Consider the following 17,910-nt stretch of genomic DNA (forward strand, 5'->3'; position numbering starts at 1 on the left):
ATCTTTCATCAGTGGTGAAAGTACCACAAGAGTTGCTATAACACTTTCATCACACCTTCTTCTTTGATGAAAGGGCTGAATAGGAACAACAACAAAGAGAGCTGAAGGAGAGCAGTCTTTGGGGTGAGGCAAAATGGGCAGTGTGGTGCGACTCCTCAACAGGCAGTAAGTCTTGCTCCTCACTTTGAAGCACCAGGCATATTTAAAATAAAAAGAAAAAAGAGAAGAATCTAAGAACTGGAGAATATAAATGGGAGTAAAAGCTGGTTAGTCATCTAGAAGTTCTGAAAATGCCCACGCCTCGTTGATCTTTGCAGATTGCTGCCTGCCCCTCTGAAGGACGCGGTGGAGGTGTCTATGTGGAGGAAGTGCTACACCATGCCAGAAGTGAATGCTGCGCTCAGTAAGATCCAGCTGGTGGGATATTCTCAGAAAATTGTGAGTACCTGTAAAGCTGTCCTCGGGTCAACAGTAACAACTTGTTGTTTCCCAGCTGTTCTCTGGAAATGCCCTTCCTTTTCTATTTTTCCTCTAGATCCTGTGTAAGATCTAGTTACCCTAGCTTAGGAAAGCAAGACAAGATTATATTGAACGTCCCTCAGTCTGCCTCCCAGGAAGGGTTCTTGTTTGGTGAAGTCAGGGAGTATCCATTTGTTTCTCCTCTTCCTCTGGGAGGCCAATTTTAAGGCGGCGTACCTGTGAATTTGGAGTTGATGGCTGGCCCACTGAGAGCTGGGAGGATGTACCAAATGAATGTATCCTCTCTGTCTGTAAGCCACATCCCCTTCTGAGTTACCGTATCTCACTTCTGGGAATCTTTTGAGTGCTTTAGCCTCCACTTTCTTTTATACAGCAAATTAGGGATTGTAAACAAAACCTAATGGTTTGACGTGAACTTCAAACACTCCTTTCCCAGGGTTCCCAGCTAACATTTGTTGTCTGTAATGCTGTTGACTATAATCCAGTGTAGTTTCTAGAATGAACTGAACCAACAGTTCAGTAGTCTGCAGCTACACTGTTCCCTTACAGCATTCAGGCAGTATGTGGGCCATGATACCTGCTACTGTTGCTCAGAGCCCTAAGAAATGAAAAGGTTGGTTAAAGTAGGTTGCATACCCAAAGCTCTTTATTTTCTCCCTTTTCTTAAGCAATGGGCCACGGAAGTTTGGAGACTACTCTTAATGAGTAAGACAGTTTAAAACAGTAACCAGTGGTGCTGTGTACTAAATTTGGTGGATTTAGGTTTGTGTGGTGCTGCATTACAGCTGGTTAAAAAAGACCCCAAGCCACCACTAACATGCCTGCTGACATAAATAACAGCTGCAGCTTTGTCTAACAACTGGACAGGCTGAGGGCATTTGGACTGCCTCAGTGTCTGTGGGTGGTTAGTGCTCATTTTCAACTATACTTACAGTGTGGATGTATCTCATCTATTTTTAGATCTGTGCATCTGAGCCAATCATTCTTGTATAGTTACTGGGAAAAAAGACATTTCTAGAGCATATTATATCTCTTCCCAAAGCAAACTTTTAAAATAATCAGACCCTAATTAGCCAGTTAACCCAAAACGTGGCAGCATCAAGAATGGTTTGTGGTCCACTTTTCATGTCTGCATATCAGCAGAATCCAGAGCCTTGGTTTACGCGCTGTGGGGGATGGAGACCCTGTTTTGGTTTGCGAAGGTTCCAAATGTGTATTGGGATACTAGAAAAATCATTAGTATTGCATGAATCGGATGCTTGTTCTATTATTCAGTAACCAGAAAGTAGATCACATTAGTGAGGTATACATGGAGGCTTATTTGCCTTTCTCAAAACAAGTATAACACATTACTGTGTACAGATAAAGCAATACACTTTCTAAAGGAGACAACTGTCGGGTTGCTTATGCTCAGAGCTGAAGTTGAAATTTGGATTGAGTTTGCAGGGCGTTGTTTCTAAATCACCAGCAGATAGCATTTAGAAAGAAATAAAGTTAGGAAGTGGGCGAGTTTGAAGTTAACTTTATGTTTTCCACAGAAAAATGTGTAACCCAAACAGAGTTTTATACCAGTACAGAACGACTTGTCCTTCCTTCTCTCCTGCTGGCCAATATCAATAAAATTTGACTAAGGGAGTATAGTCTTCAAAGATGTAAAGCGCCTGCAAGCTTCTTCTGTACAGCCAAGGCAGGCAGAGGATCAAGACCCCAGTTGATTCCTCCATTTAGAGTTATGGTTCAGTGTGAACTCAGTTAGATGCCGTAGAATTCACATGGAAGAGAAACTTTATGAGGGCCCAACCTCAGGAAAAGCTTTTCTCAGAGCATATATCCTGTTAGACATGGGTAAATAAAAGCAGCAGACATCAAACTCTGGACACTAGCTTCATAAAGGCTTTGAATAACAGAACTACTTTTAAAATTAGTATCACCGATGATAAAATGACCTGTTCAGACTTCTGTCGAGGGCTCGCTCAAGTTAACGTCTCTTGCTGTGTGTTTCAGGAGCTGTTTGGTGCTGTGCAGGTCACCCCCCTCAGCTCAGGCTACGCTCTTGGAAGTTCAAATTGGATTATCCAGTCGCACTATGAAAAGGTTTCCTATGTTTCAGGATCTTCCCTACTTACAACACACCCTCAGGTACAGCCTCTGACTTTTGTTAGTCTTCTACAGGGGGAAGTGTCTTTGCTGAAAAAAAATAGGGGGGCTTCTTCCTGCTGGGATCAGGTGTAGTATAGAAGCTGTACTAAGGTACCTCTGTTAGCAATTGGCTAGACTTAACGGGCATTGAGAAGATCTACTACCCTGATAAGTGGACAGGTATCAATAGTTACAGGGAAAGACAGCTAAAATACTTTGTTATCAATTATTTGATCTTAACTTACTCACCAGCTGGGAGGTTCTCCTTCTCCTTAAATAGGAAATTTTCAAGAGAGTTAAACAATAGCGCATTAGTGACTTTTTTTAAAATGCATATTTCACCGAAGGGTCTTTATAGACAGTTCACAGACTGCTTCTATATCACTTCTGAAACATCCTTCCTTGGGAGAAATGATAGCTAACTGGCTGCCAACTTTTCCACCCTGCTCTGCTAAGGGCAAAGTCTTTATAGTGCTGTAGATGTAATTTCCAGTAAATTAATTCTCTCTAGATCCATAAATTCTTAGTGTGAAGAATGGCTTGAAGTTTGCAGTACTGTGTGCTTCAGAAGTTGTCAAAACAGTTAAAAGCAATATTAGCAGGAGGTATTTAGAAATAATTTAGAAAATGTGTCAGGCTCATGATCAGTAAGTAATTTCCCCCAAGGTGAGTATCTTCTAAAGAGCTTTGCTTCTGAGCATCCTTCATTTAAAAGCTTGATCTCAGGAGCTGAACAACTACAGTAGATAAACCGTCCTTAATAGTATGGCTGTACTTGGCTTTATGCAATGTATCAGAGTCTCTAAATCCCTTTTTCTCATCAGCCTCTTACTGGCCTGGGTCGTGCTCTTCCGTCACCTTCTAGCGAAGGAGCAGCAGCAGTATTTGACAGTAGATGAATGGAATATTTCTGTGAGGAGAAATTTTGCACTATAAGAAGAAGTTTGGTAACTGAGAGTGTTTTCTCTTCATTTACATGAAATGGTGATTCAGTTTATCAGGTTAGACTAGCCATGCTTCATCATTTTCCAAAGGTGAACATTTCTCTGGAAACTTCTGGTAAAGTCCCTGGTTTTAAGGACATTACCACCCTGTGGCAGGGAATGGTGGGTGGATGAACTGCCTGGAAAGAGCGCAGCAGATCTGCACTCACCCGCTGCAACCTGCAGAAGTGGTAGCAGTTAGAGCAGTTTCAGCTTTAACAAGTGCAGGAAAATGTACTGCAAGCCTACCTGAAACCCTAGGGACTTACTCTGTTTGCCAACAAGAGATGCATCCCGGACTGTTCACTCTGCTGACAGTGTTGCTTGTCCCACCTGTTCTCCGAGAGCCTCATTTTTTAGCATGCAATCCATTGCACTTTGCATTATTTTATACTAACACAGAGTTCGAAGGAACAGCTTACCAGGTAGTTGAAATTGCATTGTTTGCCCTTTTCTTGTTGTTTACCACATCACAAATGTTACCAGATACCATCTGCATATCAGGTATCATCATTGCCTTCTATTTGCTTCCAGATGGTTGTTGAAGACGATGCATAGTTTTTGTCCCTGTGAACACCAGTACAAGCTCCTACAATATGGTGATTCCGTAATGACTAGTGTTTTTTGTGAGCTGCCAACCAGCTTTTCATCTCTTTGATGTTTGACAGACATTATGTAATGATAACAATATCTTGAGTGGCACAGAGTCAAAATTGTGTCCAACAAATCAGCATTTTTTCATCAGGGAGTGAAAAGTTGTTTGTCTGACCTGTTTCTCCATAGAATCATGGTGAGCAGTCATAACGACATTCCTGTCTTTTAACAGTGTATGAAAACAGTCACTACGTTTTGTTTTAAAAATTGTATCCAGATAATCAGCATAGGTTTAAGTAAATACATATCCAGAGCTTTTTGAATAGTAGTAAAATCTTAGCACTATTCCAGTCTTCTGGAACTTCTTCCGTAGTTATTAAAAACAGGCATCAGTTGACCAGGCTCTCATCAGCCATTTGTTTGTTTAGGGCGAGAAGACACACATTATTTGGACAAACAAATAGAAAAATGCTTCTTCCTCCTCCATCTTGTCTAATAGGCACAGTAATAGCCTGGAAAGCATTTCCTCCTGTCAAGGTGCAAACAAGATAAGGTTCATCTCACCCAACCGAAACTGGTCCCTCACCCTATCCTACCCTCCTTCTCCCTTCTGCCAGCGCTGGGATTTAAGTGCTGACATAGTGGAGACGGCAGCACGGGTGGGAATTGGCAGTCATGGGAAGAGAGTGGGATTGCTTCTTTGGTATAAATTATGACTTAAAGTTTTCTTGAAATTTTAAGTGACATTTAGATGACATCTATAATCAGAGAGAGTTATGGTACATCTGTAATAATCAGTCCATCTGTGTTAACAGCGGATAGAAAGCAAAACGGTTGGCTTAGCTTAGACGTGCCCCAGGATGTACAGATTAGCCAAAACTGGGTGCAGTGAACGCTGGCTGTTGGGTTGATCTTGGATGCAGCAGCAGGAGTATCTTGTGAAATCCTCAGCGGGTCTGTAGGAAGTGCAAGTGAAGGGTTCAGCAAGACTGTATTCATAGCTGCTGAAAATAACTGAAGAGCTTTAAAGGGTTTGTTTGAGAGTTTGGTCTGACACCATTAGTTGTTCCCTGTACTTCTGTCCTCTGGCAGATGGTTTCTGTTGAAAATTTTGCCTCACCCTCTACTGAGGCTAGAATTGACACCGTTGCCACTGAAGTGGAGAACAGGAGTTGATAGCACAGGTTCAGATATGTCACTAAAAGCCTTTTAAGACATATTCTTTACATTAACCCACAAAAATCAATGCAAGCCCTCTCAGTGCAATAGCAGCTGAAATTATGCGTATCTAATACGGCGTAATCATTATGTACATTATCACAGGCGGATTCGATATTATTTTTTATTGCATTATTGGCATTTCATTTTCACGGACACGCTATGGAGAGTCAAAGATTGCAATAAATCTCATGTAACAGGTCCGGTCCTAGAAGGTGGTACACAGCGTAAACTTCTGTTGAAGTTGATATGAGATTCCCCTGTATGTTTAATGGATCAAGGTCTTTCTCTGCTACTTAAGAATGGCACTGAGGGACTGTGAGCAAGGGAATTAACTGTACAGTGGTCTTCTAAGTTCAGTATAGGAAATCTCTTCATCAGTCTCTTCTGGCAGAAATCTTTCCTGGTTGGTGAGACTGCAGAGGGACTGTTGAGAATAAATAACCATAAAATACCACGCAGCTGGCTGCAGTTGCCCACCTTTGCTTGAATAGGAGCTGCGGGAAGTGCAGCCCAGAGCTAGGCTAAAAGTTAACTTTTCACCATAGCTGTATTGCATCTGCAGAAAGAGAAGTGGTTTTTGCCTTTTCAAGATTGGATTATGCTAAATTTTGAGTATCAAGAATGTATACTTAGTATCTGGTCACACTTAAGTATAATTTGTGAATATCTATGTTTGCTAGCAGAGGGAAGTGGGTATGCATTTTCATTCTGCTTCAATAAAATACCAGTATGAAACATGTCAAATGATTGACCTCAGTGAAAAAACGTGAGCCTTTATGCGGAGTTGAGGCAGAAGCCATGCTTGCTTTAGCGTTAGACTGCCTGCCAGTGGCCAAGTTGCCACACTGTTTCCTTGGACCACTTATTTGTCAGTCCCTCTGCTACATCTGTGAGCCACAGGATAGGCTGTGCAGATGTAAATTCTTCTGTCCCCCAGGAAGCAGACACGGCACGGATAGGTGCTTGTGATAGCTACCTTCAGCTCTTTAACCACATAATCTAGGATTGTGCCTATGACTGTAGGTCGTCAGTACAGCATACACTGTAGACCCAGCGGATCAGAGCTCATAGCCCGGTGGAGACATCTATTTCGCTTTGACGTAGCTTAGCTTCTAGCACAGGCTTCAAAGAAAGCTATCGGAGGAGGTCATAGTGCTAGTCTGATTCACTAGGGGAGACTGGTAAGCCAAGTCATATTTTCTCTATTATTTTAGCTCTGGTGTTGCATTGGGAGCACTACTTTTTGGGGGGTGGGGTTTGGTGTTTTTTTGTGCAGTTGGATCTATGATTTTTCACCTGTTTTCGGCTGCTGGTTTTAAGGAAGTACTCGGCTGTTTGACCTGGTATTATAGCTACATTTTAAAAACTTAATATATATAATTGATTATTTCTTAGATAAATAAACATATTAAGGAATCTAAACTGATTTCTCTTTTCTACCCGCCATTTACCATTTCATGAGAACAGACGTCTGAAAAGGCCTGTGCAAACAACGTGACATGAGTATTTGAAAGTCATGGTTGTAATACTGCAGGCACAAGAGCAGACTTCACAGTCAAGGGAGAGCCTAGTGTGGCATTCAGATTCGTACACAAAATTGGGAGCTTCAAGCCCAAAGTCCTTTGGTGATCTCACCTCTTCTGAAGAGAATCCACTGAATGGTTGAGGAAAATGGTACTGCCCCTGTAGCCAGTAAGCTCTGGAAATCAAAGCTGACACCTTGATTTGCAAAGGGAAGCAAGTTGGAAACTAGTGCATCCAGAGATAGGAATGCAAGTGTTAAACCCTTCCTGACTGCACTGCCACATCCTCAGCAAATTACTGTCTTTTCAGTGTTCAGCTCCTAAGGCCATGAAATGATTAGTCTATGGAGACTACTTTGAGATGGATCCGATTACAGTTCCATTGTTTGTTTTGGGCTGTAGTATGCAGGTAAACAGTTATATGTGCTTTTATTAACTCCAGTTACATTTCCACAGATGGAGGAATGTTAAGTTTGAAGTGTTCCATGTGTTCCCCTTCTTGGTCACTGTATCTATTACATATTGCGGTCCTCTTGGTACAGAGCAGAGAAACCTGTGTTATAACTTCATGTTACTCATTTGATTTCACTGTGCTCTGTTTCAGCCCATGGACCAGGCTTCTCTTAAAAATAGTGATGTTCTCATCCTGACGGGTCTTACACAAATCCCTACTGCTAACCCAGATGGCATGGTAGGAGAGTTCTGCAGCAACTTGGGTAGGTCGTTGAAAGACGACTATTTTATCATCTTATTCATTGCTTTGGGTGGGAAATAATTCTGAGATTCCTGGAATTGAGTAAGTTGTCCAGCTATAGCTTCTGGCATAAAACTAGCTGTTTAGATTTTACGATGTGCTCCTGATGTCATTAATACAGTAAGTGCTTGGAGAGACACAAGTTGTACCTAAAATGTTTTGGAATGGAACAGGTATAATGAGATTTAATCATCTGCTGCTCTTGGTTTGCTAAGTATGTCTCTTAGCTGCCAACAGACTACGTGTTGCCGAGGTTTTGGATATTGTTCCCAGCTGAAATATTACTATTTCCTTCCTGTATATCAGCCAGTGTAAAATCTTTACATGCTTTTTTATGACTTTCAGTTTTGAAAACAAGCACATCTGCTTCCCTCCTTACACCTGATTTTTAAATATATCAAAAGCAAACAGCACAATCTCTGTTTAAAAAAAAAAATCAAGATATATTTATAGACCCCAGAAATATAAAACCTAATCAGACGCTTTCACAGCTGGAAAAGCTGATAATTGCAAAGCTGTGATATCAGTGTGAATGGCAGCATTTTCCAGCCTGTTTGGAATGTCACATCCAGTGCTGTTCTCTCTCCCCTTCCCCCACCTCAGTTCCTCCGTGCTCTCACCCTTCTGTCATCAACCCACTTTCTCGTGTCTGTCCTGCTGTATATTGCCTGCTCTTTTATCAGAGATCTTCTGTTTATTTTAAACTAACTACTTTTTACCCAGACGACTAAAAAGCTTGTGATAGGAGGATTGTTACAAAGGTTATCAAAAGACATGAGGAGTCTAAATCAGGAAATCCTCACTGTAAGCAAGTATTCTGGTCCCCATTACACACCTGGGAGAAATTTGAGCTGCAGTATCTCGGTGGCTTACCCAAGGTTGCAGAATAAGGCTGAGAACAGAACTGAAGTGCAAATTCTTAGTCTTCCTTTTTACACGTACCCTTGGAGAAGAAAAAAACCCACAATACTTCAGGGTTTTTCCCATTTTAAATCCTTGTGCGTATTCACAGATGCTGAATATCCATGTAGTGGCTCACAGTTGCAGTGTGAGACTGCCATGGTAGTGGAAGGCAAATAACACAAGGGATGTGGTAGATTCCTCCATCACCCACCATCTCTAAATCAAAATCAGATAGCTCTGTTGAGGACATGTTTCAGTTCAAACAGGAGTCATAGGTCCTGTTGCGGGATGTACAAAGTAAAATTATATGGGGTTCAAGTTTTGAAAAGACAGGTTACAGGCTCAGGATGTAGTGTAAATACCTATTGATAGAGTCTGTTTTGGCGTTTTATAAGAGTGGTAATCATGGGTTATACGAAAGATCCTCTCTGCCAACATTCTGGCTCCAACAGGGGCCATAAGCAGATGCCTAGAGACGAGTAGAACAGGGTGAGATTAGATGATACTTTCCCCTCATAATCTTGTAGCTTTCAAGTATTTTTATTTCAGATATTTCCTGAATCAGACATGGCTTTTGTGTAGTTAGTAATGTTCAGTGGATTTCTCTTCCATGAACTTGTTCAGTCTCCCCTTTGAAGCTGTGTTAATTCTTAACACCTGTGACTTCCTTGCCTAAGTGATGTGTGTGTTTATATATGTGTGTGTATTACCAACTGTGTTTTCATTGTTTTTAAGCATTGTTAATTTTATTGCCCTATGAGCTGTCGCAAATAAGCTTTGGTGACCTTGTTGCGCTAGATCCAGATGTGCTGCCCTTCTCTGTCCCTTCTGGACCTTTCTGGGCGTACTGTCCCCCTGACAGATGGTAGCGCGATCACATCCTGTCATCCAAACCACCAAGGAAGCAAGTCTGAGCTGAAATGTTAGACTTTGTAGTGGAGCAGCCGAGGAGTGGTACGTGTTGCCGTGCTGCCAACTCTGCTGCAAAGGTGCTCTAGCAAGCACCGTGGCGGTCACTCGTGTCTTGAACTGCAACAGCTGTATGCTGACTAAACAAGAGTGAGGCTGTTGTTAATTAAAACTCTTTCAAAAATTATACAGAGTCTTAGAGATGTAGCTTGGGCCAAAGCAAAATCCAAAAGATGAATGCATATAAATAAATGTGTTACATATGTAAGTACAGGCGGGTGTCTATCTACACAATTTGTTCTGGTTTACAGAACCATTCTGAACTATTTTGAGGGTTTTGCAGAAGATCTTCAAGACAGCTTCTTTCTGAAATGAGACAAACTCAGAGAAATTAGAAAATTATTAAAGACCAAAGGAAGATACATGCTTAAAGGAATGCCATTGCAAGAATCTGGAATTTGAGTGGTATTTGCCAAAAAAACAGCAACCAGAATAAATTAAATAATTCTGTGAATAATGCGATGGTAGGACTGTCTTTCACATGACACCAGCAGTATTTACGCATCTACCCAACGTCAGAAGAAAACAGTGAATCGATTTTCTTTCAAATGTGTAAAAAAGGACCAAAAAGCAATAGTTTACTGGGAAAAGCAAGAGTAGGCAAGCTGAGCACAACAGTTTTCATTTATTTTCTCATTTCCAAAACATTCAGGGGACTCCACAAGAAGCTCAGAATACAGTAGGTAAAAACTCTAAAGCAGACACTGAAAATTTACCAAAAATGTATATCATGAGGTAACGGCATGTTTGTGAGTAAGCGTTGTGAAGCACAGAAATGGAAGTGTGAAAATTTCACCTTGATCTCTGTTTTCATCCCAGCGTATAGAATTGTAGATGCTGATGCCCATTATTACCAAGTCACATGCATGATTTCCTCTCCGCATTGTGTGCGCAGCACTGAAACCGTGCTTTGTCACGTCTCCAAGTTCCTCTCGGTTTAGCCCAAACCCCTTTTTTCTGTGCTCAGCACTGCAGCACCAGCACTCTGCAGCTCGAGAAAAGCAATTGTATTTTTACATTGCCTTGGGCATCATCAGCAAAATTGCCAGACTGTCTGTAGGGACAGTTTGTGATATTTTGTGTGCGTGTGCGGTCGTGCCTCTGTGTGTGTGTGTGCGTGCGCGTGTGTGTGTTTATATAAAGCAGAAAAGAGCACAGTTTGCTTTTCAGGTGCCAACTTGACCTTGTGGTGGCAGCTGTTTGAAGAGCAAGTATCTCATTGTGAGTTGTAAATTGAACAACTTGTTATGGAGCTACTGAAGGAGACTAAATTTGAAATGCCAAGATTATTATACAACTTTTATCAAGAGAGTGCATCCATCAGTCACAGAGATAAATTGGGCTTTAAACAGCTTTCAAATATACGTGTCCTCTTACTGACAACTATAGAAAGTTGCTGTAGTGGTGCAGAGAGCCAGATTGGACCTGCTGCTTGCCTGGAGAGCAATATGCTTGTGAAGGTTTTCATCCCTGTTTTGCTGAAGCTGGGAGGTAATTCTTATCCCTTTATGGAACCACTTAAGAGCATCCTCAAGAAGTAGTGCCCAGCTGTGCTGACCACAGCACATACAAATAAACTTGCACCGAGGAACTGAGTAGTGTATTCTAAACCAAAAAGTTGTCACGCAGAGCCTTTTCAGTGGTGGGACAGCTGTGTTGCTGTCCTTTCCCATCCTGGGGAGTAGGAGTATTCACCAGGCCAGTTTCAAAGTGTGACCAGTAGGTCGGAGTGTGACCAGTAGGTCGAGGGAGGTCATTCTCCCCCTCTACTCGGCACTGGTGAGGCCACAACTGGAATCCTGTGTCCAGTTTTGGGCTCCCCAGTTCAAGAGGGACAGGGAACTGCTGGAGAGAGTCCAGCGAAGGGCAACCAAGATGACTGAGGGACTGGAGCATCTCCCGTATGAGGAGAGGCTGAGAGCGCTGGGACTCTTTAGCCTGGAGAGGAGAAGGCTGAGGGGAGACCTTATTATGGCATACACGTATCTAAAGGGGGGGTTGCAGGAGGATGGAGCCAGACTCTTCTCGGTGGTTCCCAGGGACAGGACGAGGGGCGATGGGCACAAGTTGGAAGAGAGGAAGTTCCGTTCCAACAGACGGAAACCCTTCTTTAGGGTTGGGGTGACAGAGCAGTGGCAGAGGCTGCCCAGGGAGGGGGTGGAGTCCCCTTCTCTGGAGGTTTTCAAGACCCGCCTGGATGCAGTCCTGAGGGATGTGCTCTGGGCAGTCCTGCTTTAGCAGGGGAGTGGGGCTGGGTGGTCTCTAGAGGTCCCTTCCAACTCGGAAAATTCTGCGATTCTGTGATTTTGTGAAAGGTGCGTCACTGTGCCGCCAGGAATGTGAGATTCAAGAGGCCAGCAACCCCTGTGGCCGAGGGGGAGGGCAGCTGACTGGAAGACCGCTCCGTTCCCTGGACTGTGCTACTACATTAATTATTGATAACCAGCTCTGTCGTTTTCCTGGGGACAGAAACTCGAGTTGGTGTCTACTCCAAGACCTTACCCTCCGTTATTTTCTCTGTGGCCCCAGGAATCTTGAACTTCTGGTTGGTTTTGAGAGAAGAGGCTTGAGGTTCCCATAGCAAACCAATGGCTGCAGGGGAGGGAGAGCTGTGAATTCAAATTTCAAGGCTTAGGAGTGAAACCCACATTTTTCATGGGCTGGACAAATACTTTAACCAGCCCATCATTAAATGAAAGCTCTTCCTTCTGCCTCTTCAAAGGGAGGATTGAGCCATTCATCTGAACAGGCTGAAGCTAACTGGTGTCTGAGCAAAAGAAGGAACCCATTTCATGGAGACACACACCTTGGTGTTTCAGCCAGTATCTTTGTTCGGAGCAGAGACAGAGCTGCAGACATACCCCTTCCCTGAGCATTTTCCACTGATCAGCAATGAGCCCTGTGCTCTTCATCCCCTCTCTCTGCCCCACGCAACATTCTTGCTGCTGTGGATGTAGGTACTTATCTTTCCTCTTTGCAGAATTTTTGGGTGTATAACAGAGCAATGCAAATTCTGGTCCTGGAGCCAGCTTAACTTTCAGCCCCCAAATGGCTTTGAAAATATCGTTCTTAATCTCCTCGTTCCTCTCTTCACATCCTGTTTACAGATGGGATAGTTTAGACTTACCCGTGTAAGAGGGATAATATAACACATTGCTGGGATGTTTTGTAACATCTCAGGTTCTAGACAAATGTAAAGTATTGCTATTCATATTCACAAATATTTTGATGGTATAGTTTGTATGTGACCTGGAGAAAACCTAGGCAATAAATCCACTACACTGCAGTTATATTATAACTGTGAAATAGAAGGTGTCTTTGGCCACCAGTTGTTGTTGGGAGCAGCACATAATAGGCACTGACTGCTAAAAGGAGCTAAGCACCTAAATGCGTGTGAAAAACCCTACTAGAGAGTCTGTGCATTTCCCTAGACTCCGTAAAACCTTTAAACATTCAGCCATAAAAATCTTCCTTGAGCATATAGGTGGGGCAAAAAGACCCTTAATGTGCTAAATCTGTACCCCATCAAAGCTTGTCAATAAATTGAAGGCAAGGAAGTGATTATGGCGGGATGTAATATATGCGTTTTCAGGCTCTTTCGCAGCTTTTTGTATAATGTCTTGATGCATAATCTTGCTGCTGCTGCACTGCAATTAACATCAGTAGATGGTTTTACCCCACGACCACAGACGAAATCCTGGTGAGGAAGCAATTGCTCAGTGAGCTGAACAAAGTATTTCCACTTTCCCATAAGGTACAACATTTTTGTAATTCGTTCTGCCAAAAGAACAAAACATTTGCTCTGTACTCCCTTTTGCTGTTGTACTCAGATCTGTCTTGGTTACGGAGTAAACCTATTTTTCTTTTTTCTTTTCCTTGTTTTTCTCTAGTCCCATGCTGCCTATAATTCATAAAGGTTTTAAATTGTTCTCATTATATTGAAAGGACAGAAATATTTGGAGTTTTTAGGAAGGAGGAACACCCCTCCACCTCCGTCTAGCTTCGAGGGCTGTTTGAAATAGCCACATCTTCAGCCATTCGTCTAGAGCCCTGAAAACTGAGTACAGAACGGTTCACCGTGTGTAGTGCTTTCAGCTGAGACCTCTGAACTGTTGTCCTTCCCCTCTGGTGGACAGTTAATAGATGGAGCAGGGTTTGTTTTGATGGGAAGGTGTTTTGTGCCACTCATTTATCCTCATGTGCCAGTGCAAGACCGCCCTCTCGTGTCAGGAGTTTTGCATGTGCTCAGTCTGTTATGTCCCCCACAGGTAATGAGCATAGTCGTTTGCTCCACTAAGCCTGGAGAATGCAGTAAAGAACTGTATTTAATGATCAGAAGTGTTCCACCCAATTCATATGCATAATGTGTCCTGCTAATTCATGTGATAGCTTCTTTCTATACCTTATGTAATATTTGGATTAAAGGAATTCTATTAAAAAGTTTAAATACGAACCCTGTGAATTGATTTTTTGCTTTTTCTCTCCCTTAGCTATGACTGTCCGGAATGGAGGAAATGTGCTGGTTCCCTGTTACCCCTCTGGAGTAATATATGATCTGCTGGAGTGCCTGTATCAGTATATTGACTCTGCCGGACTCTCCAATGTCCCTTTTTATTTCATCTCACCTGTTGCCAACAGCTCCCTCGAGTTCTCCCAGATCTTTGCTGAATGGTAGGTGTTAAAGGGCTCCTTCATCAGCCTCAGTTCACACTCTCAGCTATGGTAAATGCAGGTTCTCTTTACTTGTCATATTCTAATATAAACTTGATTAGAATTGTGAACACGTTTCTTGAGTCACAAGGGTGTGCATGTGTGTGTGTAAGTAGATGTTCTATAATTAGGGAAGTGTTGCTTCCTATAAAACATACAAACTCAAATAATCTGTGCTTTTTGGTACTTGCATTGATGATTAAATTATGTACCTGACTTGAGTGAATTTTAGCTCTGCCTGTTTGCACATCTTATCCAGTGCCCCCAAAACTATACCGTGGTGTCCCTGTATAAGCAAAATAGATTTTTCAGGCTTAATTTTCCTCAGCCAACAATTTATTTTCATGGCAAGAAAAGGCCAACAGTATCCTGGGTTGCATCAGGCAGAGCACTGTCAGCAGGTCAGGGAAGAGGATCCTTCCTGCTCAGCACTGGGGAGGCTACATGGAGAGTGCTGTGTCTTATTCTGGGCTCCCCGGTACAAGAAGGACATGGGCTTACTGGAGCAAGGCCAGCACAGGACCACAAAGATGATCTTTCAGATGAGGAGAGGCTGAGAGAGCTGGGAATCTTCAGCCTGGAGAACAGAAGGCTCAAGGGGATCTTACCAATGTGTAGAAATACCTGATGGGAGGAAATGAGGACGAGGGAGCCAGATTCTTCTCAGCAGTGCCCACTGACAGCAGCATGTCAAGAGGCACAAATTAAAACACATGAAATTTCATCTGAACAAAAGAAACACGCTTTTTTACCATGAGAGTGGTCAAACACTGGAACAGGCTGTGCAGACAGGTTGTGGAGTCTCTAAGGAGACACCAAAACCCAGTTGGACACAATCCTGGACAACCTGCTGTAGCTGACGGTGCTTGAGCAGGGGGTTGGACCAGGTGACCTCAAGAGGTCTTTTCCAACCTCAACCGTTCCGTGATTCTGAGCCATGGAAAGGAGAACCCAACCACTTGTAACTGGTCCTAAATTCTTACAGACAGAGAGATGCTCTAGATTATTATACAGAGTAAGTTAGCTCTTCCTTCATGTCTTCCAGATTTTTTAAGTCTAGGGCTCAGGAAAGAAAAGAGAGGTCCTGGAAATCTTAGGTGAATTGATCCCTCAGAAGAATTGTAAAGAGGAAGGAAATCTGATGAATTTTAATCACGTTACTTTCAGCAAAAGTAGGAAAATCAAGCCTTGGTGTCCTGGCCAAATTTCAGTGTACTCACCAGGGTGTGTTGACTCATATAGTTTATAGTTAAACAGTTGTTTGGTTTGTACTTACACGGTGATTTCATTTCAGTAGCAGCTGAAGTGATAGCTGCATAGTTCTTGTTATCATAACCCTTTGGGTTAGGTATTGCTGGCAAAGTGGCAGGAATGTTACGTGTGCCAGTTGGGTCGTTTTGTCTGCTGTGTCTTGCTGGCACAATTCAGGCACCCAAGTGTTCAGACACCATGTTTTTGAATTCCACTTTGCTGCAGTGGCTTATATTCAAAAGTCAAACCCAACCTTAGCTAATCTCCCAATACTTTGTTTGTAAGGTAAATGTTTTCCTTAGGTAGAAACGGAGGCAGAGGTTGAACATCTGTAAAACAGAGGTTTGGGCTCAGAGCTGGGCTTGAGATTCAGGGATTCCAGCCTTCCAGTTCTACTATTTAGTCAGCTAAAAGAAACGTCCTGCTCTTAGTATCTCTTAGACTTTATCATCTTTAGTTTGACCTGGGCTTATTGCTTTTTTATAATAAAGTGAAGAAAGTATGAGACAGGTTGTGTTTCCCAGAAAAAGCCCCCAGGACAGTGTCACTACAGAGAATTGTGACGTCACACAGACCTCTGACAAATACCTTTTTTTAACTTCTGTAATGGGATGAATCAGGAGTCTGGCTACAGCTTATCAACAGCTTTCAATATTTATGTTTTAAAAATAAATGATTCATGTAAAATAGCAGATAACAGTGAGCATTATGCCATGGTGAGAGAGAGTTTACCAACATTGTAGCTGCAATAATAAAATACATAAGGGAATTAGAATATAACGAACAAAAGGACCAAGTCATTGCTGAGAAGTGGCATGAGGCAATTGAAATTTTTCTGTTGACAGGTGATTTGGCGTTGCAAAAACTGCTGAGGCCTGGGCTGTGAAGTGACATGGGCGTTGAGTTACAAATGTCTCTTCAACAGCAAAGGAGTTCTGTTATGTAGCGCGTACAAAATCACTGCAGCTGTCTTGCACCTTCTCTGAGTGATCTCGCTACGGCTAAGTTGTCGTGTCCTGTAGGTGTTGGTCCTCTAAGCAGAAAGACTGGAAGTAACAAAACAAGTCCATGATTTTGCACCTGATGCCACAGATATGAAATGGCTTTCTCCAGAAAAGGTTTAACAGTAGATGGCAGCAGATACTGCAGGATGTTCCGCAGCTCTCTAACTCAGCTTATTTTCCTTTTCTTTTAAAGGTTGTGTCATAACAAACAAACAAAGGTGTATCTTCCAGAACCTCCTTTTCCCCATGCTGAGGTGAGTAAACCATGGTCTTGCTGTTTGCTAAAATCACAGAGTGAGTGGGTTTCAGGAACACAGTCCTGCGTGGCTGTTGTTTTTCTGATGAACGCTTCTACGGCTATTTAATAGTTTTGTGTCATTATTCATACGAGGTTTTTTCTCCTGTGCTTTCTGTGATTAATTTGGGAGTGTGGGGGAGGAATGAATGATGGTGTTCCCTCAACTCAGAAATTATCATGATGTTTATTTCAGCGTATAACTTACATATGCTCGCCTGTTCTACTTCTTCCCCCGCAGAAGGCTATCTGGCGTACACATGGTTGAATGTTTGCTCTTACCAGACCGCAACCACAAACATTCCCTTTGTCCAAGCAGTTTATTTCAAAGTCTGTAAAACTAAGAGCTTGTTATCAGAGACAGCTTAGTCATCACAGCTTCTACCTCCCTAGTTGAAATAGGCACCATGTTGTGTGCTGCAGGAGAAGTGGTACCTTGAAAGAGAGGTCTGATATAAACGAAGTTAAAACTTGCAGCACTGAGTGCTGTCATTGGCAATTTTAAATGAACTTACTTGAGCTAGCATCTGGGTGAAGCAAAGAGGAATAAGGTTCCTATCTTTGGGGGGGGGGGATCCCTCTGCAACATGTTGAGGGGATCCTCCCTGCAACAAAATAATAATTTCAGGGGAGGTTTTAGCCAGCCAGCCATTAAATAAACGTGGTATAACTCATGCCTTCAGAGTTATCGCATATATGAAGAAACAAAATATTGTTGTTTCTCTACTGGGAACAGGTAGATTTCCCACTAAAGTAAATGAGAGGAAGGCTGGAAAAGGAAGAAATGGGACTGAGAAAGAATTTTGGTGAAATCTCCCCCTGTAAAACAGTGAGCCATTTGGGGCATGCAGTCTCAGAAAAGTGGCTCTTGTAGTTCCTGTGGCCAAAACTGTTTGATAAGATGTGCAGAGTGGCTGTTGCAGGTTTAGGAGTCCAGAGATTAAATGCTTTTTCAGGCATTGGGGTTTTTTACCTCTTGAGATATCTCATCCAGGGACTTGTTCTGGAAATTGCCATTGCCCATCATACCTATCATCTGTAGGTGCTTTAAAGGCACCATTGGAAGTAGGATCTGACCAGTAGC

The 17,910-nt window shown here is 42.5% G+C and overlaps 1 protein-coding gene across 2 annotated transcripts in view; it reads left to right on the top strand.

Annotated features, from left to right (window-relative positions):
• The window catches only part of INTS9 (integrator complex subunit 9), a 68,058-nt gene that overhangs the window by 17,425 nt on the left and 32,723 nt on the right, over positions 1-17,910 (top strand). For both annotated transcript variants that reach the window (XM_009895437.1, XM_009895438.1), the window contains 5 exons: positions 318-438; positions 2,485-2,619; positions 7,545-7,656; positions 14,057-14,237; positions 16,725-16,785. In XM_009895437.1, the coding sequence (XP_009893739.1) occupies positions 318-438; positions 2,485-2,619; positions 7,545-7,656; positions 14,057-14,237; positions 16,725-16,785 (610 nt within the window). The remainder of the gene's footprint in view (positions 1-317; positions 439-2,484; positions 2,620-7,544; positions 7,657-14,056; positions 14,238-16,724; positions 16,786-17,910) is intronic.

Source organism: Charadrius vociferus, unplaced genomic scaffold (genome assembly GCF_000708025.1).
Source record: "Charadrius vociferus isolate BGI_N301 unplaced genomic scaffold, ASM70802v2 scaffold41, whole genome shotgun sequence".
Lineage (NCBI taxonomy): Eukaryota > Metazoa > Chordata > Aves > Charadriiformes > Charadriidae > Charadrius > Charadrius vociferus.